The sequence below is a fragment of the Labeo rohita genome, chromosome 2 (assembly GCF_022985175.1).
Source record: "Labeo rohita strain BAU-BD-2019 chromosome 2, IGBB_LRoh.1.0, whole genome shotgun sequence".
Lineage (NCBI taxonomy): Eukaryota > Metazoa > Chordata > Actinopteri > Cypriniformes > Cyprinidae > Labeo > Labeo rohita.
The window spans coordinates 30,064,702-30,089,860 of NC_066870.1; the positions used below are offsets into that span (position 1 = coordinate 30,064,702).

Genomic DNA, 25,159 nt, shown 5'->3' on the forward strand with positions numbered 1-25,159 from the left:
CAGATGAGCTTGTTAGTAATGATCAATTTTATCACTGAGGGTTTTAACAACGATTACTCGTATAGTCGAAACAGACATATTAGAGGATAAACCGGTCCATCACAAACTCTCTTTTACAGCAATGTTTGCACAGTGGAGAAACAGCCTGCTATTGGTTTTCATGTTGATGTATGAGGTGCTATTGGGGTCAGGCCACATTAAAATCTGTATTAAGAGATGAACTGCATATCCACATAGAGCATCAGGATAACCAGAACCTCATTCCCTTTGATGCTTCTTATTAAAATGAGTCAATGCTTATTGCTCTTGTGGATGTTTAATAATCTGTGTTCCTTCTTAAAACTTCTCAGTAACATCATGGAGATCAGACACTGTATTTGTAATTTGCCAGAATCACACAATAACAATTTAGTCTTTATTTGTTGACATTTTTCTATGCACAAGTTGCTGTAAGATCATAAAGCACAACTGCACAAGTCTTGCATGCATTTCTACTTGCTATCCACACTGTTTGTGTGCACAGATTACATTTTAAAACCAAATGAAAGTGGTAGTACTTCCCAAAAGTTTTAGTCTCATAATAAAGGTTCAGGTCAAGTCAACATTATGATTTAGTGAACATTTCCTTGGCTTGGAAAAGCAGCAATTGTCTCCTTGTGTTCTCGGTATCATTTAACATGCAAGATGTTTCTGCTTTGAGTCTCTGATAATCAGATAAACTCCAGTTGTCACAACCCATAGAACACAGTTCTAAATCTTAAATAATGAAGCACAAACAGATTAATTGAATAAATTCGAGTCCAAATAACTATTTAGAACATATCTGGCCAGTTTTCTGTGCGATATGCAGTAGAAACAAATTCGAAACAATGACATGAAAAATTAAATTAATGTGCTTTCATAATCACACAGAACTAAAACAATACACAATTCCTAATTACTATTGAATATAGTCCAATCATTTACAGACAAAATAGTTTCTATAGGACATATATATTCTTCTCAGAAATGGGATCAGAGTTTATATACAACTGAGAGGGAGAAAGAGAAGGTAGGAAGAGAGGAAGTATCACTGTGGCAGGACTTTGAGAATAGCGTTCACCTCTTCAGCTACAGTCGTCAGTGCAAACTCAAACTGATCCTGTAAGACACAGACACAGTGTCAGCATGAAAAGAGATTGTGTGTTTCGGTGTATTTGTGGGTATGTGTGTGTATATACCTTGGTCTGAACCATGCCAGGTCTCTGGTCTCTCAGGTGTTCAAGCGTAGCAGCAATATCAATCTCTTTTGCACCTGTAAAGCAAAGAATTTTGTATCATATTTCTATCAATACAATTGAGGTCAAAAGTTTACATACACCTTTCAGAATCTGCAACATGTTAATGATTTTACCAAATTAAAAGGGATCATGCAAAATGCATGTTATTATTTATTTAGTACTGACCTGAATAAGATATTTCACATAAAACACATAAAAGTATAAAGGTTTACATATAGTCCACAAGAGAAAATAATAGTTAAATTTATAAAAATGACCGTTCAAAAGTTTACATATACTTGATTCTTACTGTGTTGTTACCTGAATGATCCACAGCTGTTTTTGTTTGTTTAGTGAAAGTTGTTTTTGAGTCCCTTGTTTGTCTTGAACAGTCAAACTGCCCACTGTTCTTCAGAAAAGTCTTTAAAATTCAAAAGTTTTCACCTTCTGCTCTTAATACATCGTGTTTACTTCTGAGGCGTCAGTGAGCGTTTAAACCTTCTGTAATAGTTGCATATGAGTCCCTCAGTTGTCCTCTTATTTTGGAAAAATAATTAACATTTTGCAGATTCTTCAACTTTTGACCTCAACTGTATTTATACTGTCTACAATGTGTAGTAGTACTGAACAGCCACTGATATGTGATAATCCACTTTCTTTGTCTTTACCTTTGGCCATTTTATTCAACACCATGTCAATCAAAATGTATGTCCCAGTCCGTCCAGCTCCGTCACTGATGGAAAAAAAGCAAGATTAAAAAACTTAGAAATAATTACATTTAAAAAAGAGGCAAATTATAGACACTCAGGCAATCTGAAATGTAGATGAAATTGTTCCTTCATTGGAACAGCAATCCACATGACTCTAGTCCATCAATTAATGTCTTAATAACTTTAAATTGTCACTTCTGGTCAAAATACCAGTCAATAATCCATAATAACACTTCCTCCAGTGAAAAAGTCCATTTGCTGTTTTCCTGCAGCAACATCAAAATCAACCTACATATTTGCTTCGAACTGTCTTGGACTGTTTTTACTGGTGCATATTTCACTCCTGATTCAGACAACATTACTTTTTAACTGGTGAAAGCAATATTATGGATTATGGAAGACTTAATGATGGATTTATTACAAAAATGCAGCTTTGTGCTTCACAAGATGTTATCTGATGAACTGGAGTTATTTGTAGCTGTTTGAACTTTTATTCTGACGGCACCTATTCCCTGAAGAGGATCCATTAATGAGCGAGTGATGTAATGCTAAATTTCTCCAAATCTGTTCTGATGAAGAAACAAACTTATCTACATCTTAGATGTCTTGATGGTGAGTACAGTTTCAGCAAATTATCATTTTTGAATGAAGCGTTCCTTTAACTTAGTCTTTTTAGCCCTTTAGTCAAAATGTAACAACTTGTTCTGCCTCTTGCATGACTGACGTCATCATAACACCATGGGCAGGGAAAACAGCCAAACATGTTTTTTTCCAACCATCTGTCTTTTGGGAGTTGCGGTCCCCGCATGAAACTACTGTTGCAAACACAGCAATGGCAAGTAGGTGCGATTTCAGCTTTTGTACTCTCAAAATCTCAAAATTCCAAAAAGTGCCCTGGTTGTGAACATGCTGATTTGAATTTAGGCATTTTGAAGAAGAAACATATGAGAGTTTGTGCTGAGTTTTAAATTGAAAATGAAATGTTCTTTTTAATATTGTGCACAGTTATACAAGTATGAAAATGATGTCTTGCTTTTGCCTATTTAGTAAACATTTGTGTTAAATACACGATTTATTTGCTGTATTTTACTTCTTGCATAAAATATTTTATATGTGACCCTGGACCACAAAACCAGTCTTAAGTAGCATGGATATATTTGTAGCAACTGTCAAAAATACATTGTATGGATCAAAATGATCGACTTTTCTTTTATGCCAAAAATCATTAAGTAGAGATCATGTTCCATGAAGATATTTTGTAAATTTCCTACCATAAACTTAATTTTGATTAGTAATGTGCATTGTTAAGAACTTAATTTGGACAACTTTGAAGGCGTTTTTTAGCACCCTCAGATTTTTAAATAGCTGTATCTCCCAAATATTGTCCTAACAAACCATACATCAATGGAAAGCTTATTTATTCAGCTTTCAAATTATGTATAAATCTCAATGTCAAAAAATTAACCCCTATGACTGGTTTTGTGGTCTAGGGTCACATATAAAGTTGACAACAGAGGCTGTTTTGTGGGTTTTTTAACTGAAAGTATATTAAAGCGTAAATGTCAAAAAAATAAAAATAAAAATCAAATATCACATTATGCAAGCGTGTGTTTGTACTTGCCTGCAGTGAACAATGACAGGGCAGGATCTTCCACGGTAGCATTTGTTTACTTTCCTATTGGAAAGAAGACATACATACAATCATAAACACAGACACACACACACACACACACACACACACATATAAAACCTGTAAATAAATTTCAGCTGCAGCTAAGCTCTAGAGAAAAGGATGGAGTGCTGAATATCTTTTATGAAATACAAAACACATTAAATAAAAAATGAAAAACACTGCTGTTTAAAATTTTGCAGTCAGTAAGAAGGTTTATGCTTACCAAGGCATTTATTTGATCAAAAATACAGTAGCAACAGTAACATTGTGAAATATTGTTATATTTTAAAATGAGTATTTTCTATTTTAATATATTTTAAGGTGTAATTTATTCCTGCGATGGCAAAGGTGAATGATCAGCATCATTACTCCAGTCTTCAGCATCACTTGATCCTTCATAAATCATTCTAATATGCTGATTTGGTGCTCAAGAAACATTTCTTCTTATTATTATTGATGTTGAAAACAGTTGTGATGCTAAATATTTTAAGGGGAACCTTTACATTTTAAATGTTTTCAAGATTCTTTGATGAACAGAACAGAAGATTTATTTAAAACAGACTTTTGATCAATTTAATGCATCCTTCCTGAATAAAAGTATTAATTAAAAAAAAAATCTTACTGACCTCAAACCTTTGAACGGTAGTGTATTAAAAAAGATGATTATAAAAACACTAACATTTGAGGATTTGGGGATTAAAGAAAATTAATTTACGTAGGACAAATCCCACATGTTGTTTGTTTTTCTGTCATGCTGAGGGCTTTCCATTGTCTTCTATTGATTTTATACCAAGCTAACAATATTTATCATCCCCAACCCCTGAACCTAACCCTATTTCTTTATTTAAGCTTATTTATTAATTCATTTATTTATAAAATAATTCTATACTATGCTGTTTGGTCAGCACAGTATAGACAAAACCTGACCCACACAAACACACGGTCATATTAGCTTCAGAAATGTTGCTGGTTTACGCTCAAACACTGCTACTGGTTTTATTCAGATGAGCATTAACAGAGGCAGGGCCGGAAACAAAACACAGCAATTCTGATTGGAGAAAAACTGAATATATAAGAAAAACACAGAGAGAGCAGAGAATTGTAGGTAAGAGGGGAGGAAAAGGAGGAAATCATAGGTCAGATGTTAGCAGACAGATAGGTTGAACAAAGAATTAGGGTGAAGAGAGATAGAGGGAGGGGCTGGAATCCCAGGGTGCACTTGGATGCAGAGTCGCAGTTGTCAATGATCACTTTTGTGACTATGCAACTGGAGCCAGTGAACTAGCTGCACGACCACAAAAATGACACTGGCAACCGCTCAGGAGCTGACACACACGCTCGCACAACAAACAAACAACACGCACACGCTCTCACAGATGTACCTGCGGAAGTCGAGCAGGGTTTGGCTTGTTTCGGGTGTTTGGTCGTTCAGCCAGGTGTGATAGTGGAACTGCGTGACTGTACGGGTCTCGTTAGTCTGCATGTTCTTCAGGTAAAAGCTGCGAACGAGGAAATCCTCACACCACACATGCTCAGAAACCAGATTAACCTACACAAAAACATATATGTGAGAAAAAAAATTTAATATAGAGTATAGCTAATGTGATTGTTTAATATATATAAAAAAAAAACCCTTTATATAATAGCTAATAAACAGCATGACACAGCAGTGAAAATATCCTTACACAGAGAGGGTAGAAAAAGAATACAGAAAGCCAAACCCAGAATGTTGTCAGTTTTGTGTCTGCACGATTGTTCTGAATTTGCAAGAGACATTTTCTCAAAATATCTTCCTTTGTGTTCCACAGGAGAAAGAAATTCATACAGTTCTGAAAGAACTTAAGTTCGAGTAAATAATTACAGATTTCTTTTTTTGTTGTTGAACAATCATTTTATGATACATGACAAAAATGACAGCCTCTATTACTGATGCAATAATGTTATTTACATGTTTACTTATTGATTATTTTAATATATTCTTTATTTATATATTCATCCATTTGAGTCACATGATTTTTTTATGTGTCATCTGCCATATTTATATGAAATCCGTTTCCGCCACTGAATAAAAAAAAGGTAATTGCGACTTTTCATCTCGCAATTCTTACTTTTTTTTCTCAGAACTGTAAGATATAACTGATATGTTCTCAAAATTGTGAATTTATATCTCACATTTCTGAGAAAAAAGTCAGAAATGCACATTTGTATCACGTAATTCTGACTTTTTTTTTCTTACAATTCTGAGTTTATATCTCACAATTCTGACTATATAACTTGCAATTCTGACTTTTTTTCTCAGAATTGTAAAATAGTCAGAATTGTGAGTTATAAAGTCAGAATAGCGGGATATAAACTCGCAATTGCCAGAAATAAAGTCAGAATTGCAAGATTTAAAAAGCTCGCAATTAACTTTTATTCAGTGGCAAAAATGGGCTTCCATATATTTATGATCATCAGCAGGACAAAGCAATAGCAGTGAATACATAAAAACACATGGACAGAGATAAAAAAAGGAGACATTTTTAGCAAGTTAGGCCACAATTCACAATCCATCACTGTTTATAGCACCAGTATATTGAGATTGTGGAATAAACATTTATAAATATCCACAAATATTGCATTTGGAAGGGCCTGTGCTAACTGAGATCAATAAAAATGTTTTTGGCTGCTGGTTGGATCAAATTCAATTTCTTTTTAAGTGCTTTTGTATTCACTGCCATTACTTTGCCCAGCTGATGGTCATAAATATGGAGTATCAACAGCAAAAGTCATGTGACAGATATAGATGAATGATCAAATAATCGATTGTTTTTTATTCAATATGGAGTTCAAAAGTAGTTAAAACTGAATTAAACTGCTATCCCGTGTCAAATGCAGGCAGATGTAGTGAAATCCTATCCTATCAGTTGAACAAAAGTGTCCAAATATGACAGAAAACTCTTTGTCTAAGCTAATTCTTTTGTCAATATTCTCTAACACCGAAACCGCAGAACAAAATCCCACAGTATCCTCACTCTGCGAGGAGGATATTTGCACGTAAGTTACCTCATAAATGTGGTAGAGGTTGGAGCCTTCATCAGGCCAGTAGTGGTAACACTGCTTCACACCATTCTCAGTGAGAGGAGTCAGCATGACAATCACCACACACCCGCTCTCCCAGACCATCTGCAAGAGAACACACGCAACATTATACACACTGCATGACCATCTGCACGAGAACACAGACACATACCGCACACACTCTTCCTGACCATCTGCAAGACACACACAGACTGTCCCAGACCGTGTTTGAGATCACACACGAACACACTCTCCGACAAGATCTACAAGACTGCACAAACCATCTATGTAAGATTAAAAACACATAACAATCCAGTTTACCTGCCAGAAGTCAGCCACGGTGGAGGGCAACGGCCCCTGAGTGGCGATGTATGCAGGATTACGAGGGTCATGATCCATCTAAGAGTAAGAAAACAACACAGTCAATCCTCTTTGCATTACATACACTCTGGCTGTGTATGTGATTTAAATAGTACACATTAGAACGAGCATTCAAAATACAATGAACGAATTGCGCCCACTAATAATGGCATTTATTTGCATGCACTGTCTGCATCATTGTAGTACCTGATTCACTTATGCAAATCAGCCACTGCTGCAAACGTGGCCATAAAATCCATACTGCACACAGTTCGCACACAGTGCAATTTTCAATATTGCATTGCTCTGAGTGATAGGTTGATGGTTGATAACATTAACTGTGACAGCAAATAGCACTCAGTAACCAGTGGTTAAGTGTCTTTCTCAAGGGCATAGCGGTGATTAAGCAGGTCTCAGTTTTTTTGCAGTAACTGGTCCACAGACAGTTAATCAATGCCAATCCAAAGTAATTTACTCTAAGTGTTTTCTACAGATGCAATCACCCTGCAGCAAGCTTAAGTTAAAGTTTCCTACACCTAATGGTTGCATTATATGTGTAGTGTCCTGTTTGAGCTATAGTATTGTATGTAGTTTGGGCTCACGATTGGGCTGGCATTGATGTAGTCAGAGTTGCCTTGATTGTTCTCCATCTTCAGAGTTATTCTGCAGTGATCATCTAAACAAAAAACAAATTTTATTTTCAATTCTGAAAAGCTCATTTACATCAAAATTCAATAATGCACTAATGGTTACAGTACATGAATATACAAAGCACCTGAAAATTGATATGTTAGTGTGTGTGACTTACAGGCTATGACTGTGCTCGTGCGGTTTTTCTTGACGTTGCCGTCTCTCTGGCCAATGGTGGTGGCATTGGGCTCGGCCTGATATGCACAGAGAGCCTCCCACTCCGACTCCAAACGATTCTTATTTTTCAGGTGGTCCTCCATATATGCCTACATGAGTACATAAAGTACATACAGGATGTTTTGTGAGTATTGTACAGTTATCAAGTGGTAAAAAAAAATTCCTTTGCCCCCAATGAAACAGAAACGTATAATACCATGTACAGTAAATAGAATAATATGTCCGTTTCTGCCACTGAATGAAAAATTTGAAAAAAGGTAATTGGGAGAAAAAACTCACAATTTAAGCTTGAAATTCTGAGAAAATATCAGTATTTTTTCCCCTTGAAATTAGCCTTTATAACTTGCGAGTTTACATCACAAGCTTGATAAAAAAAAAGTGAAGAATTGTGAGGAAAAAAAGTCAGAATTGTAGGATATAAACTTGCAAATGTGAGAAAAGAAGTCAGAATTGCTTTTTATGTCTCAGAATTTTGCCTGTATAACTCGCAATTGTGAATTTGTATCTTAATTCTGAGAAAAAAAAATCAGAACTGCGAGTTTATATCTCACAACTCTGAGAAAAAAAGTCGGAATTGCCAGTTTATATCTCACAGTTCTAAGACAAAACATCAGAATTGTGAGTTTATATCTCACAATTCTGGGACAAAACATCAGAATTGCGAGTTTATATCCCACAATTCTGAGAAAAAAAACCTTTTTAAAAAAAAAAAAATTCTGTGGCGGAAACAGGCTTCCATACTCTAATAACTATTACAGTTATGGAAATTAAAATAACAATAATATGTTTTTTAAAAATAAATGACAAACATAAAATCTTTTAATTTAAACTACATCGTATTATAATTTTTTAAATGTAATTTTAGGCTTTAATGTTTGTTTTACTTTTAATCCTTTTATTGGTATTTAACAAGACAATACATAATGATACATTCAGTAAAAAAAAAAAAGGTTTTAATGTGAATAAAAATAAAAGCTTTGCCAAGACACCAGTTATCAGTGAATAAAGCCATTTGTGTTGCATTTCCAGTCTTTTGCAGTGTTCTCATGTACTGGTTAATGCACGTACCAGTATCATGTGACCAGTAGAGATGTCCATGTTGGAGTGGGCGGGTTCTTCGCTCCAGGAGGAGGTGCTAGTGCGTGCAGAGGGGCTTGGCATTGGACCGTCACTCAGCTGAGATGACACACTATTTATACGAGAAGAATGAATAGGATCCGACTTCTCTACAGGAGGTTTTACTGCCATTCGCTGCCTACACAGCTCCTAGAGAGAGATGGAAATTTCACATATCAATCAAAGAAATAATCTCAAACAAACAACCCTGTACACACAATATATAAACCAAACGCACACAAACACACACACACACACACATACACTCTTTGGTACCTGGTAGGTAGCAGTGGCGTCAGTGGTGGGGTCAGAGCCAAGGTTAGTGAGCTTCTCTTTGAGTTTGTGATGAGAACGATGACGCAGACAGTAGACAACGCTGGACGCCAGCAACACTCCAGTTATACAGATGATGGAAATCACAGTCAGAATCAGAAACTTCAGAGACTCGGAGCGACTGTACTTAGTGGGAATCTGATTCAGTTTGCTCCTCTAGAAAGAAAAAGACAACACATTTCTTTCATGTGAGAGAAATTTAAAAGTCTAAGTCAAAATGTGTTATCGGTTTTGTTCTTTATTCCTCAGACACCGGCAGAACCCTGTGGAGAACCTCTAGGCATTCTTTTGAAGGTGGCTTAGATTGTATTGTGAACTTGGAGGAGCTTTATTTTATGTTTCAAGTGCCTCAAAACTTCATGATGTTATTGCATAAACCATTTGACAGTCTACAGCTTTCTTGCAGGACTTACAGTCTCTGTTCTGCAAGTTTCTCAAGGAACTCCAACAGTGTGGTGATCTGAGAAATGTCTGCAACATACTTTGGTTAAAATTCCTCATTGGTTGTGTAAAACAACACCTTTTTACCTTGTCAAAGACAGCTCTGTTCACAGTGATTTGTTTTTGTGCATGTCTCTTTAAATGATAAGAAGCCACTGCTCACCCCGCCCCTCTCTCTTGTTTTTTGTGTATTCGGTGGGGCGTATATTTGAAACATTCAAATTACATAACTGTATTTTATTCTGTTTGAATATTAACTTAACAATGGGAACACCAAATCTTTACAGAAAAATGATAATGAAATAAAAAAGTGGAAAGAATCTTACATCAGTGACTCCAGCCTCTACAATCTTGACTTTCGCTTCTTTCTCCAGTTCATCCTTTCGATGGACTGGTATAATAGAAGAATCACAATCAGTGGAGATCAGAATACTTATAAATCTGAACAGAGAGTCATGAAAGTGCTCGTCTTGTACATCATGTACATAGTTAAGTCTCACTAAACTAACCTGCAACATTAGCCACATCCTCTGTGGTGACGTTCTGAGCATTTGGACGAACCTGAAATGTCACAGCTGGACTAACAACACTATACAAATACACAAACACACAGCAAATTATTTTGAGGAATCATGTCAGTGTCCAAAAATATACCCTATATTAGTGTTTTAACCAGTCACTCATTAAACTGTTATCAGATTATAAACCTGTCAGAACTCAAAAGTCATGATAATGTACATTCAAGTAAACTGAATTATTGAGAAAGAAAAAAAATGTAGGGTGAGGATTTAGTTCTGTCTATTGGTTGTTGATGGATGAAGGCAGATATGAATGTGAGCTACGGTCTGTTGTTTAACCAGAAGATCAAATTATGATATTTTAATTAAAATACATGAAGTTAATAATTTTTAAAAGATAAAACATAAACAGTTTATAAAACTACTACTATGATTTAAATATGCCTTCCAATATACCTAAACTATATATTTTACTCAAATTAATTACTAAATTTTCCTTTATATTCTAAACCTACAGTGCAAGTTATTATAATCTGAAAATAATAAATGATGACTTACGAGAGCTCTGAGAAATCAGTCATTTGAATCTTCGCTTTACGAGCTACCAACTCCATCAGATACAAACCCTTATCAGTGGGAAGATTCCTGATCCAGAGAGAGAGAAAATGTTTTTAATAGAGATCTTACAAAGCTATTGATTCTAATGCAATACAATTATAATTGGGGTAAGTATGATTTTTTTAATGGAAATAATACTTCATATTATGCAAGGATACATTCAATTAATCAAAAGTTACCGTAAATACTGTAAATTATTAATTTTACAAACAATATTTCAAATAATTTCTTTTGAACCTTATACTCATCAAACAATCATAAAAAATGTCATGGCCTCCCAAAAAAAAAAAAGAAACTATTTTCAACATATTAATAAGAAATGTTACCTGGGAAATCAGTATTAGAATGATTTCTGAAGGTTTATGTGACACTTAAATTGTAATAATATTTTTAATTAAATATTATTGTTTTTAGTGTATTTTTAATCAGATAAATGTAGCCTTGGTGTGGTAAGTTTTCCCAGTGCTCATTAATGTCTATACCTTATATTTTAACAGTGTTGCTCATGTACTGATATAAAGAGCAGGTCATATGGGTTTTCAAAAAAATATCTCTTCTGCAGTTTGTAATGTAGCTATCCTTCAAAGTAAACTGTCTGCAAAGTTGTTAATCAAAAAGTGCATGATAAATAAAGATATTGTCTCTTAAAAGAAAGAGTCGACTCAACCGCTTTAACGAGTTGTCATATTTTCAAACCTTCTTTTGAATCAGCCGACCAATCAGAGCAGAGTAGGCTTAAGGTAGGGAGGGGTTTACGGACATTTAAAGGGGTCATCGGATGCCCATTTTCCACAAGCTGATATGATTCTTCAGGGTCTTAATTAAAAGTCTATAATATACTTTGGTTAAAAATTCTCAATGGTTGTGTAAAACAACACCCTTTTTACCTTGCCAAAATCAGCTCTGCAAAAATCATCCCATTCTGGTCGAGGCTGCTTTAAATACAAATGAGCTCTGCTCGCCCCGCCCCTCCCTTCTCTCTGTGGAGTGACGAGGCTGTTTACTTTAGCTGCATTTAGCCATGTTTAGCAGCTAAACTTGCTAACTAGTACATTATTAGGAAAGGCGATTGCAAAGATTCATAAAAAAACACCCTTATACTCACTTCTGCTGTAAGTGAAGCTGGATCACGAATGATTTGCGTGAACATAGATGGATATATGTAGATATACTGCATGAATTTTTTATCATTATAGGGTAAATTTGTACATACAATGCCAACACACATTAATGTTCAAACAACATGTAAAAGTGAACTTAGTATCCGATGACCCCTTTAAGACTTCAAACGAATCGTTTTAAAATGATTGACAAATGACTCTAATATTAAATGCATATTCTGAGAAAATTACAATGTTTTCTGACCTTTGATGCATTTAAACCTGTGGGGGACTCCAACACAATATTAGGATACTTTAAAAACCATATGACCTGCTCTTTAATGCTTTAGAAATATACTATGGAGAAACTGGCTAATAAAAGACACTAAATTTAACTGAGAGACAAAGGACCGTAAATGTCACATGTAAATATCTTACTCTGTGTCAGTAATAATGTATCCGTAGATGTCATTTTTAGCGTTGCTCTGGACATCCAGCTGAAGATCCTGTACTTTCATGTTCTTGCGGTGTGGCGCAGGGTTTTCCTTCAGGCCAGAGGAGGGCGCAATAGCTGCTGCCTGGACCCAGCCTTCCACCTCCTCTACTCTCTCTATTGCCTTTTTCTGCATCCCCACCTCCCGGTGTGTCGTTCGGCTACGAACTGTCTCCACAGACACACCCCGCCCCTTATCAACAGCCTCTGGTTCGGAGCTGGAGGTTTTATCCAGATACTCCAGAAGCTTTCCTAAAAAGCCCACATCCTGCTAAAACAAGAAATAAACACAGGTGGAATTGGATTAATGGAACATTTAGCGCATTTTATTAATGATAAAATGAAAATGATATATTTATTTGTTTTATTATTACTTTGTAGTCATTTGTTGCATCTTTCTAGGTTCATCCTACTTTGTCACTAAACTAAATAATTATTTCTTTATAGGTTTATATATCTAACATTAAGGATGGGAAGAAAATGTCTGCATATACATATATTTCATAACCTAATAAATCCAAAACTACCTTGTTGTCCATAGTTCTCTTCTCCTCCACTACTGTCTGTCCCTCTGTAAGAGAAACATCATGATCATTATAAATGCTTTTCTACGTATGAATGACTGTCTTTATTTCAGAAGATGTTACCTGTCACAGGTGGGTTGGTTTGAACTGTCTTTTGAGTGACAGATGAACTTTCCTCATCCTCTTCCCTCTGATTCTGAGCACGGTCTTCAGGGGTTTGATCCACTGCATAACTCTCAGGGCGCTGGTCCTCATATTGCATGTCTTCCGTCTCGTCCTCAGGACTCTGCTGTGTCTCCAGGTCTCTGGGCGTCTCTCCTTGACCTGCCTGCTGTTCCACCACCTGCAGAGCATCTGCGATAAGAACAGCAAGCTTATCCAGGTCTGCTGCCTTCAGACTCTTCACATCCACACTGTGCCTTCCCACATTACGCAGAACTTTCCAGATGAAAGATTCTGTGAAAAAGTGAATATTTTTTCACATTAAGATCTGGAGATTAATAGTAATAGTAAAGGTATCAAATTCATAAAATGATTAATATTATTAAAATCCAGTTTTTTCACATTAAACTGGGATAGGAGTATTTTAAATTTTCTATTAAATTAATTAAAAATTGCATTCTGAACTATTGAATTTTGACCTTTTCCTCACACAAAGTTATCGTTGGGCTTTAATAGTCTAGTCTGGACTTGTCTAAGGCACTTTTTGCTGCTTTACTCTCTTTGGAAAAGACAAGCTTTAATATTCTGCTAAGCATCTCCTTTTGTTTTTCACATAAGAAAGTCAAACAGGTTTCAGATAACACATGAAATGATGACAGATAATGGGAACAGGTGCAAGAAGGAAGAGAGAGACATCATACCATCCACGGGTGATAGAGAGTCACTGGTGGAAGACTTTGTTGAACCATCTTTTGAGTAGAATCGATCTGTTCTGGATCTGTCCCCCAGACCAGGCTGAAGAGGTTTGTTCTTGGAAAGATACTTCTGAAGTGCGGCTGCCAGCAGGTCTGGCCCCTCTTCCTGCTGAGGAGCTTGTGCCGCATCGCTCTGGTAACGGCTGAGGTCAGGGTAAGACTTTGATTTATAGGGCACCTCTGGAATAAACTCAGGAGGGGAGGAGTCAGTTTCAGGGCGTGGTTCTCCAGAGCGATAATATTGAAGCTCCGCCATCTACACAGGATGAACATACACATTTAAACCGTCATCAGCACTGTAATAAACTCAAAAAACAAACACCTTGCTGAATCTGCAAACTGTTCATTATTTTGCCAAAATGAGAGGGATTATACAAAATGTTTATTTTATTTAGTACTGATCTGAATAAGATACTTTACATACAAGACGTTTACATATAGTCTATACATATATAGAAAATAATTGAATTTATAAAAATTACCCTGTTTAAAAGTTCACATACACTTGATTCTTAATACTGTGTTACCTGAATGATCCACAGCTGTGTTTTTTATTTAGTGATAGTCGTTCATGAGTTCCTTGTTTGTCCTGAACTGTTTAACTGTTAAACTGCCTGCTGTTCTGCCCACAATTTTTTTTTTTTTTTTTTGCATTTTTTGTTGCATTGTTTTTAAACCCCTTCCAACAATGACTGTATGATTTTGAGATCCATCTTTTCACAGTGAGGACAACTGAGAAACTCATATGCAACTATTACAGAAGGTTCAAATGCTCATGGAAACATGATGCATTAAGAACCAGGGGTGTAAACTTTTTAAATTTGAAGATCAGAGTACATTTAGCTTATTTTGTCTTCTGGGAAACATGTAAGTATCTTCTGTAGCTTCTGAAGGGCAGTACTAAATGAAAAAATATGATATTGATGAAATATGAAATATGATATTGAGCAAAAAAGAAAAATGTACACATCTTCATTCTGTTCAAAAGTTTTCACCCCCTGGCTCTTAATGCATACTTTTTCCTTCTGACGCATCAGTGAACGTTTGAACCTTCTGTAGTAGTTGCATATAAGTCCCTGAGTTGTCCTCAGTGTGAAAAGATGGATCTCAAAATCATACAGTCATTGTTGGAAAAAAACACAGCTGTGGATCATTTGATAACAACACAGTATTAAGAATCAATTGTATGTACCAACTGTAACTTTTGAACAGGGTCATTTTTTATAAATTCAACTATTTTCTCTTTTGGACTAGATGTAAACATCTTTTATGTGAATTGTCTTATTCAGGTCAGTACTAATTAAAAAATAACATGCATTTTGTATGATCCCTCTTATTTTGGTAAAATAATAAACATTTTGCAGATTATGCAAGGTGTATGTAAACTTTTGACTTCAACTGTATATGTGACCCTGGACCACAAAAACAATCATAAGTTTGTTAAGATAGGACAATATTTGGCCGAGATACACTTTTTTGAATATATGGAATCTGAGAGTGCAAAAAAAATTAAATATTGAGAAAATTGCCTTTAAAGTTGTCCAAATGAACTTCTTAATAATGCATATTACTAATCAAAAATTAAGTTTTGATATATTTACAGTAGGAATTTTAGAAAATATCTTCATGGAACATGATCTTTACTTAACATCCTAATGATTTTTGGCATAAAAGAAAAATCAATAATTTTGAATACATACAATGTATTTTTGCCTATTGCTACAAATATATCCCAGAGACTTAAAACTGGTTTTAGGGTCCAGTGTCACATATACTGGTCAATCACACTTGCTGTGTTTATGCATTTAGCAAAATTAGTAAATTTTCCAATTCATATGAATAATTTTGCATATTGTTGGGCCTAAACACAAGATATCTGTTTACATTTATTTGATAAACAATTCTGCTACTGTCTGGTCACCACTCAATGTCCAATGTAAATCTCGGACCTAATACAAAACAAAAACCACAGCCCTGAACACGTTACTTACCTTGTGTGATGTTTTTGGTAGCAGTCCCAAGTGCTGCAAGTATTTCAGGGTCTTCCTAACCTCAGCCTCGGATGATTTCATTCTCCTGTCTCCGACAGCAGTCCCATAACCCTGTGGCCTGTCAGAATATCAAGACTGTAAGAATCCTTTGGCAGGGGAATCACAGGTATTTTAACCTTGCTTTCTCTGTAAAGCTCCTTTATATTGTGATATGATTTAATATATATGCAGTGTCCTTCCTGTAAGTGTGCTAACTAACTGGTAAATGTTTGTGTGTTTTACCTGGGCTCTGGTAAAGGAAGAGAAACTTTGCGTAGTTTGGAGAACTCGTTCGATAAAACTTGTTGTGTGATGTCATCTTCCCAAGACAACCCTGCAGGAATGAAATGAAAGCAGAAGATTTTAATATGTGAAATGAGCTCCCCACACACTCATCTTACAAGAATTGTCACACAGAGAGAGCTTCTGATTTGATCCTTGAATGCTGAGGAGCCCCTTGAGTAGCCTTTATAACCATGGTGACAGTGATGTGTGCGGTTGCTATGGTGACATTAATGCACCTACCTCTGTGTGCCAGTCTCTGAAGTAGCATGCGGAATCTCTGTACCGTTGCTGGCGTGACGTCATACGTGTAGACGCCTGTTAGTGGAGCAGCCTCACAGCGGCCCAACATGCCATCTACAGAGAGAATCAAATCAACAGCCACTTCAGAATGACAATTATGTGCACAAGAATACTTCACGCTGTGTGTGTGTTTATTTTTAGATCCATTAAGAGTCTCAGCTTATTAGAAACAGTCGCTAGGGGCAACTGAGGCAGGGCCAGCTGGAGTCCCCATCACCTGTCTGATAGTAAGGTCACACCGTGTGTGTGTGTACGCAAAGAAAATGACATTCACTGCTCTATTTTACACTCACACAGGGGGAAAACATCTCTCTGTGTTATTATTCGGTATGTAATTGAAGCACAGTATGTGATCTTACATGTTGTGACATGTAGAGAGTCAATTTGTCAGTCATTACAATAGAAATCTTAACAGAAGTAATTTACATATATAATAGCTTTTAGTATAACAGGAAAAAACTCTTTAATTCTAGGGGTAAAAATTAAATTAAAAATTTAAAAAATTAAATTGATATTACATCTTGGTGCAAGATTTTTTTAATTAAATAAATTCAATAATTAACCATAAAACTGATGTTTGATTATGTGTGTCTGTTTTAGCCATTTAAAAAATGAGTCCATACTATGTATTTTATAATATTAGATTTATTTAGATTTTATTAGATAGTCTTTTTATAACTCTTTTTTAAGTTTTATATATAATATATAATATAATATTTTATATTTATATTTAATAATATATAATATTTATATTAAAATGTAATGTATTCCTGTGATCAATTTTTTTAATTTGCTGTTCAATTTTATGATGATTATTATCAATATTTAAAACAGTTGAGTACATTTTTTGAGGATTCTTTGATGAATAGAAAGATCCAAATATAGTTATATTATTTTTATTAATACTTATATTTAGCAAGAACGCTTTAAATTCATCAAAAGTGATGTTTTTAAGCAGCAAATCAGAATATTAGAATGATTTCTGAAGGATCATGGGACTGGAGTAATGATGGTAAAAATTCAGCTTTGATTTCACAGAAATAAATTACATTTTAAAATATATTCAAATAGAAAACAGTTATTTCAAATAGTAAAAATATTTCAAAATTTTACTGTTTTTGCTGTACTTTGGATCAAATAAATGCATAAATGAGACTTCTTTAAAAAACAAAAAAATAATATAAATTTATTTAAATAATATATAAAATATAAAAATATTGGGTATTACTGGGTTTTATTATATTGGTTATATCGGTCATTTAAATCTGTTTCTTAAATTTTACTTTCATTTTCTCATTGTCAAAATTAAACAATGAACATAAATCCACATTTTTTTTTTTATTTTTATAGTTGAACAATAGTGAGTTGAAGAAAACTAGTTGTATCTTCTGTCAGGCAACACATTAAAAAAAAAACACATTCACATCACATATGAGTAAGAAAGTAGGTTAAGTCTCATTGGCTGATATCGCCTGACCCACATGTGAATATGAATGATTTCATTCATATTACCCTCTCATTGACAGCGTGTGGGAACATATTAAGTCAACCAAAAAGATTGACTTTCAACCTCTGTGGAGGAGAATTCAGAACGGTTGCTTAGCAACACAAAAACGATATTACACACAGCATGTGTGTGGGTGTTTGTGTTTGATAGGGTGAGTGAGAGTCTCTATTTGCTGTGACATAGCCAAAGAGTTAAAATGCTTTGTATTTATAATGACGCTATAGACACAAACACACAGCAGCTGAATCCAGATGAAAAAAGATAAAAAGCGAGCGCTTGATCAAACAGCATGATGCATGAGAGACTGCAGGTCCCGAATGTGTGAGTGTGACTCACCATTAAGACAGACTTCATAGTTCAGACACAGACCCTCCTCAAACAGGCAGCCTGAGAGAAAGAGAGAAACAAAATTTTAAGAGGGCCACACCAAGGACAATAATTACAATGATAAGTTAGTTTGATTAATCCTTCTAATTCTGTAAGAATAGTGAAGTCCAGATCACAGAAATAATGAAAATGACACAGAGAAACGATATTACCGGAATCACTTTCGGATGGATGAATCAATGATAAAAACATTGACAGCCAATCAGAATCTACACAATTTTTTAAAACCTTGAGCATTTAAAGCAACACACGACAAATGCAGGGCATTGTTAAAAAAACAGAACATTATCTATTGGTGTGAACAATAATATAGTTAACTTTCTTGATGTAAACAGGCCTTAAAGGGACAGTTTACCCAAAAATTCTGTAACGATTTACTCACCCTCATATCGTTACAAACCCATAAGACCTTCGCTCTTCTTTAGAGCACAAATTAAGATATTTTTTATGAAATCCGACAGCTTTCTGACCCTGCATAGACAGCAACGCAACTGACACATTCAAGGCCCAGAAGGGTAACTTTTTGCGTGCAAAGAAAACAAAAATAACGGCTTTATTCAACAACTTATTCTCTTCCGTGCCAGTCTTAAACAAGTAACAAGGCGCAGGGCATCTGGGTTCTACATCATAATGCCTTGAGACCTTCAAAAAAATTACGGTTGAACCACTGATGTCACGTGGATTATTTTAACAATATCCTTACTACCTTTCTGGGCTATGAACGTGGTAGTTACATTGCTGTCTATGCAGGGTCAGAAAGCTCTCGGATTTAATCAAAAATATCTTAATTTGTGTTATGAAGATGAACAAAGGTCTTACGGGTTTGGAACGATATAAGGGTGAGTAATTAATGACAGAATTTTCATTTTTGCATGAACTATGCCTTTAAAAGGACGTAGTTTTATTTATTTATTTTTTTTATGCAACAACACTCAGAAAATACCTCAATAATGTCTCATCAAAAGTGCATCAAAACATTTCTCATCAAATTCATCCACAAACTATGCTGTCCATGTCAGTTTTAGATCTCTTCTACTAATGTATATCAGGGGAGAAACATCTAGAAAAACTTTATACTTCAAAGAATTACAAGTGAGAACTCCTGAGGGATAAAAAAAAAACATCTGAGCAATCCAATTTTCCTTTAGGCTGCATATTGCTGTGGTACAACATCTTTGTAGGTGAGGTTTTAGAATAGAGAGAGCAGAAAAATGTTTAACATCCTTTCAGAGCATTTAGAGCATTTTTGCTTATATTAAATTGCTCAATATCCTCATTGTTTCTTAATCTAACCAGCTGAGACAGATAGCATGACTCTGCTCAGCCTCATCTCACCTGCATAAAGACCAACAAAAAACATCACAAAAGTCTGTTGCTGTTTCTGAAATCTGTCATTATGATGATGATGATAATATAACTTTATTGTAAGACAATAAGGGAGTTACCACAGTGTGTTTGACATTCACACAAATCATTCATAATAAATTCTGCTCACGCAAACCCTTTCACATCAAGTGTCTCAGCAGAAAATATTGAATTCTCAGCCTTAAATGTCTGAGGGGTTTAGCAGTATCTGACCTCATCTACTCGTGTGTGATTAACAAGCCATGAATCCCTTCTTCTGGTTTTATTTAAAGAAATAGTTCACCCAAAAATGAAAATTCTGTCATTAATTACTCACACTCATGTTGTTCCAAACCTGTAAGACCTTTGTTAATCTTCAGAACACAAATTGAGATATTTTTGATGAAATCTGAGAGCCTTCTGACCCTGCATAGACAGCAATGCAACTATCACGTTCAAGGTCCAGAAAGACAGTGAGGATTTCATTAAAATAGTCCATGTGACATCAGTGGTTCAACTTAAATTTATGAAGCTAGATCCATAGTCTCAAGGCATTCTGATGTAGAACCCAGATGTGCTGCACATTGTTTACTTGTTGAAGACTGATGCAGAAGAGAAGAAATTGTTTAATAAAGTCATTATTTTTGTTTTCTTTGCTCACAAAAAGTATTCTTGTAGCTTTATGAAATTAAGGTTGAACTACTGATGTCACATGGACTATTTTACCTATTTTAATGTCCTTACTATCTTTCTGGGCCTTGAACATGGTAGCTGCATTGCTGTCTATGCAGGGTCAGAAAGCTCTCGGATTTCATCAAAAATATCTTAAAGGGGTCATCGGATGCCCATTTTCCACAAGTTAATATGATTCTTTAAGGGTCTTAATAAAAAGTCTATAATATACTTTGCTTAAAAATTCTCAATGGTTGTGTAAAACAACACCCTTTGTACCTTGTCAAAATGAGCTCTGCAAAAATCATCCCATTCTGAGGGATTGTTCCTTTAAATGCAAATTAGCTCTGCTCGCCCCGCCCTTTTTCCTCTCTTCTCTCTGCTGCTGAAAGGTGATTGCAGAGATTAATAAAAAAAAAATCTTATACTCACTTCTGCTGTAAGTGAAGCTGAATCACGAATGATTTGCACGAACATAGACACATTTATGTAGATTGTGAGGTGCATTTCCTTCACAAAAAAATGTAATCCCCTGCATCTTCAGTGGCTCAGATGTCGGGAGTAAATGACGACCACTATGTTCATTATTACATCCAGCAACACAACACCTCAATCGCTTAATCAGAGATATTCTTGTCTAACTTACATCAGCATCAAAACAATGGAGGTCAGACTGTTACAGCTGATCTGAGGTAAGACGCTCATGTCAATCAACTATGGTGGGAGCGGCCTCTGTCGGTGTGACGCATCTGAGAATGGCTTGATTTGAAAAAGGGGATATTATTTTTACAGATGAATTAAAAACCAGTGCATGGATTTTTATCATTATAGCATACATTTGTACATACACTGCCAACACACATTAATGTTCAATCAACATCTAAAAGTGAAGTTTGCATCCTTTAATTTGAGTTATGAAGATGAATGAAAATCTTCAGATGAGGGTGAGTAATTACCATAATTTGCATTTTTGGTCGAAATAAACCTTTAAGCCTGATTCTCCACATATAATCCACACATAAGTATATAATATCCCAGCATTTTGAAGGTTAATGCACACACATCCTTCCCCCTTTCATAAGATGCATGATTGTATTTTGACGCATTCACACAAATAGAGCAGACAGGATGCACCCACACATGACACATATACACATAAGCAACGTCATAACGCATGCTTGCCGTTTATATTTCTATTAAAACCTCCCTGTTACTATGGAGAGTGGTTTACGTGCTCAGTTTTGGGGGAGGCAGTGTGAAACTGCAGTCACAGTTCATCAGAATGATGGTGGACAGACTGTCTCCTCACTGACATCCTCTCAAATAAATCCACTGACACTCATCAACTCAAATTATGAGCCACAGTGGTGAGTTTCCTGTGACCATGATGTCAGCTTCTGCATGAGGCAGCATCTGAGGGCTGAGTGCAAATGCGGAGTTTAGCATTGTCCATCAGGTGGCTTTATGACAGATGTATTTCCATGAGTGACTATGGATGAATGGATAGACCATAAAATCAGTTAACAATGAAACTGCATTTTTTATGAGTGCGTGTAATGTGTGCTCTCTGTAACTTCCTGTAATTACTCACTAACATCCTTTTTGGATTGAGAATTATTTGCAAAGTTACCTTCAAAGTGATTGATCTTATTTCACAGTATAAACCTGTGGCCAAATGTATATCACTTTGATACAGCTGCTGCCAGCAGTTTGGTTTAAATCAAAAATGTACTTGTAATGTAATACAGACTAGACCAATTAAGGAATAAAATCTGGGAAAAAGCCACTGAAGCGAATCTTATTTTTTACAGTTTATATTTTTGTTGAACACTTTCTGTTTAACTTTTGCTTTAAAAATAAGCAGAAGTTTGATTTCTGGCTCTTCAAAATTAAAAGCCTGGGCACCTCTGACATAGACAAAAAATAATAACAATAAGACTGATTAAAAATAAAACAATAAAAATGGCATAAAGCGTAGTTTAAAATGTCATCTGGAAACAAACAAACAAATAAGAAAATAAATACAGAATTTCACTGTTAAATTCATCTGGTAAAGTGGCATCTTTTGTAACTATTTTGTGTGTTGATTACTTTAACATATTTTTAAATCATTCTGCATTAACTGGCTGTCTTTAATCTGCCAAACCTCAAACATGGAGTAAATTAAGTAAGATTTTTAATTTTTAATTTTTAAAAAGTCTCTTCTGCTCACCAAGCCTGCATTTATTTGATCCAAAGTACAGCAAAAACAGTAAAATTCTGAAATATAAAAATAAATTTTTACTATTTAAAATAACTGCTAATAATTTAAAATGTCATTTATTCCTGTGATCAAAGCTAAATTTTCAGCATCATTACTCCAATCTTCAGTGTCACATGATCCTTCAGAAATCATTCTAATATGCTGATTTGCTGTACAAGATTTTTATTATTATTATTATCAATATTTAAAACAGTTGAGTACATTTTTTTAGGATTTCTTGATGAATAGAAAGATCCAAATATCAGCATTTATCTGAAATAAAAAAATTATGTACATAATATACTATACCATTCAAAAGCTTGGAGTCAGTATAATTTTTTGGGAAAGAAATTATAGAAATGAATACTTTTATTTAGCAAGGATGCTTAAAATTGTTCAAAAGTGATGATAAAGACATTTATAATGTTCAGATAAATGCTGTTCTTCTGAACTTTCTATTCATCAAAGAAACCTGAAAACATTCTACTCAGCTGTTTTCAACATAATAATAATTATAATAATTTTTTACTTTTTTTTTTTTTGACCAGCAAATCAGAAGAAGATATGCAGGCTTGTCGAGCAGAAGAGACTTCTTTAAAAACATTAACTTTTGACTGCATGTATATATATATATATATATATATATATAGTCACAAGTTTAAGCTGCCAAGTAAGATTTTTAAATATGATTTTTATATACTTTATATATATTTTATATATATATATATTACAGCCTGATCTTTTGACTGACTACTACTACAGTTTATAATGTACATAACCATTCATCCATTCATGCGATCTAGAGCAATCAAGTCAATATGAAATTAACATGCTGCAACCTGTTGCCATGGTTACAGTTGCTAATGACTGACGGGATGACCTTTTTTTCTGGGCTGGGTTTATGAATCACACACAGACCCCGTATAAACTCTATTATTGTGGCTCATGCTGTGAGCAGGGGCGAGCTGTAATCTGTGATGCTTCATTTCCTGTGCTGCCGCTGCGCTGAATGCAGACTGACGCCCTCCTTAACACACAATCTGATGTGCAGACCAATAATATGATTCAAAAATATAAATAATATGTGCGTTTGTCAAGAAAACAGGTCGTGCGTCTGTTACCGTTTCTCAAGCTCCAGACCCAGTTATGTAATGACGGACCAGTGTATACAGTCCTACAGCTTCACAACCTCACAGAACATTAAATCATATGTATATAGAAAATGAAGCTATTTTAAAGACTAGAGCGACTGTTGGATCAGCCCGTGCGTATTTTTGCGGAAATGAAGCTTAATGGTATTCCCTTTCCTGTCGGTTTCCTTTATTGGCTCAATAAGGAAGATCCAAGCTTCCGCGCATCCACCTCTCAGTTACAAACCATAACGACTCGGAAAGAAGACATGACTGAGTTCTTATCGGCGTGCTTTATTAAAGAGACTAATATTGACGGGACGCGCGCTTCATCTCGCCCTTTCCCTACGGAAACGCACGGGCGCGCACACGCACGTACACACACACACGCACACACTATGATACACTTACCGAATTTTCGGTCTGCCGCGGAGGCGAGACTGGCCCGAAACGCGAGGATGGTGAGAAACAGGTGAAACGATTCCATCCTTCCCATCACGCATCCATCTCATCTACTCGTTATTAATCCATTCCAGCGGTGTATTTCCTTCTTTCCGTGAGTCTGGGGGATGGATGGGGACGGTATGGAGATAGAGGGAGGAATGGGAGAGAGAGAGAGTGAAAAAAGAAAGGAGGAGACGTCAAACGTACGCAAAACCTGTCAGAGCTCACCGCAGTCCGCCCGCCGCCAGAATCAGCACTGAACAGCGACCCGCCTCTGACGTCACGGATACACGAGCACACAAACACACTAGAGGTGGGGTGTAAGTAGAAAATTTGCAAAATAATGTAAGTTAACCGTTTTTAAATTAATTCTAATTGTGGTTTAATTTCTAATTGTGGGTGCCTAATATATATATATATGTATGTGTATATATATATATATATATATACAGGGGTTGGACAATGAAACTGAAACACTGGCCAATATAGTGTTGGAGGTTTCATGGCTATATTTATGCAGCCTGGTGGCCAGTCTTTACTGATCGCACATTCCACCAATAAGAGCAGAGTGTGAAGGTTGACTATGTGCACCCAATAGCTCAGACATTGTACCCTGAAGGTGGTGCCGTGTATTAAGATGATAATGCACCAATACACACAGCAAGACTGGTGACAAGAGTGATTTGATGAACATGAAAGTAAAGTTAAACATCTCCCATGGCCTGCACAGTCACCAGATCTGAATATTATTGAGCCACTTTGGGGTGTTTTGGAGGAGTGAGTCAGGAAATGTTTTCATAGACCAACATCACATAGTGGCCTGGCCACTG

General features: G+C 35.4%; 1 protein-coding gene and 1 pseudogene across 3 annotated transcripts; one reads left to right on the top strand and one right to left on the bottom strand.

Annotated features, from left to right (window-relative positions):
• The window catches only part of LOC127152299 (tripartite motif-containing protein 16-like protein), a 247,054-nt pseudogene that overhangs the window by 42,447 nt on the left and 179,448 nt on the right, over nt 1-25,159 (top strand).
• slco5a1b (solute carrier organic anion transporter family member 5A1b) lies at nt 335-24,590 on the bottom strand. 3 transcript variants are annotated; one of them, XM_051092709.1, is made up of 23 exons: nt 24,297-24,590; nt 18,447-18,497; nt 16,544-16,657; nt 16,262-16,352; nt 15,980-16,097; nt 13,935-14,244; nt 13,195-13,425; nt 13,075-13,118; nt 12,493-12,818; nt 10,895-10,981; nt 10,328-10,407; nt 10,145-10,209; nt 9,321-9,533; nt 8,997-9,194; nt 7,870-8,017; nt 7,664-7,737; nt 7,023-7,100; nt 6,687-6,806; nt 5,024-5,190; nt 3,591-3,644; nt 1,928-1,992; nt 1,221-1,294; nt 335-1,141 (listed from the first exon to the last, which is right to left on the bottom strand). In XM_051092709.1, the coding sequence occupies exons 1-23, from the start codon at nt 24,379-24,381 to the stop codon at nt 1,070-1,072; spliced, it is 2,865 nt and encodes a 954-aa protein (XP_050948666.1). In that variant the 5' UTR covers nt 24,382-24,590; the 3' UTR covers nt 335-1,069. The 3 variants fall into 3 exon arrangements, with proteins under 3 accessions (XP_050948666.1, XP_050948657.1, XP_050948654.1); XM_051092700.1 differs by having other exon boundaries at nt 12,493-12,815; nt 13,195-13,527; nt 24,297-24,589; XM_051092697.1 differs by having other exon boundaries at nt 13,195-13,527; nt 24,297-24,589.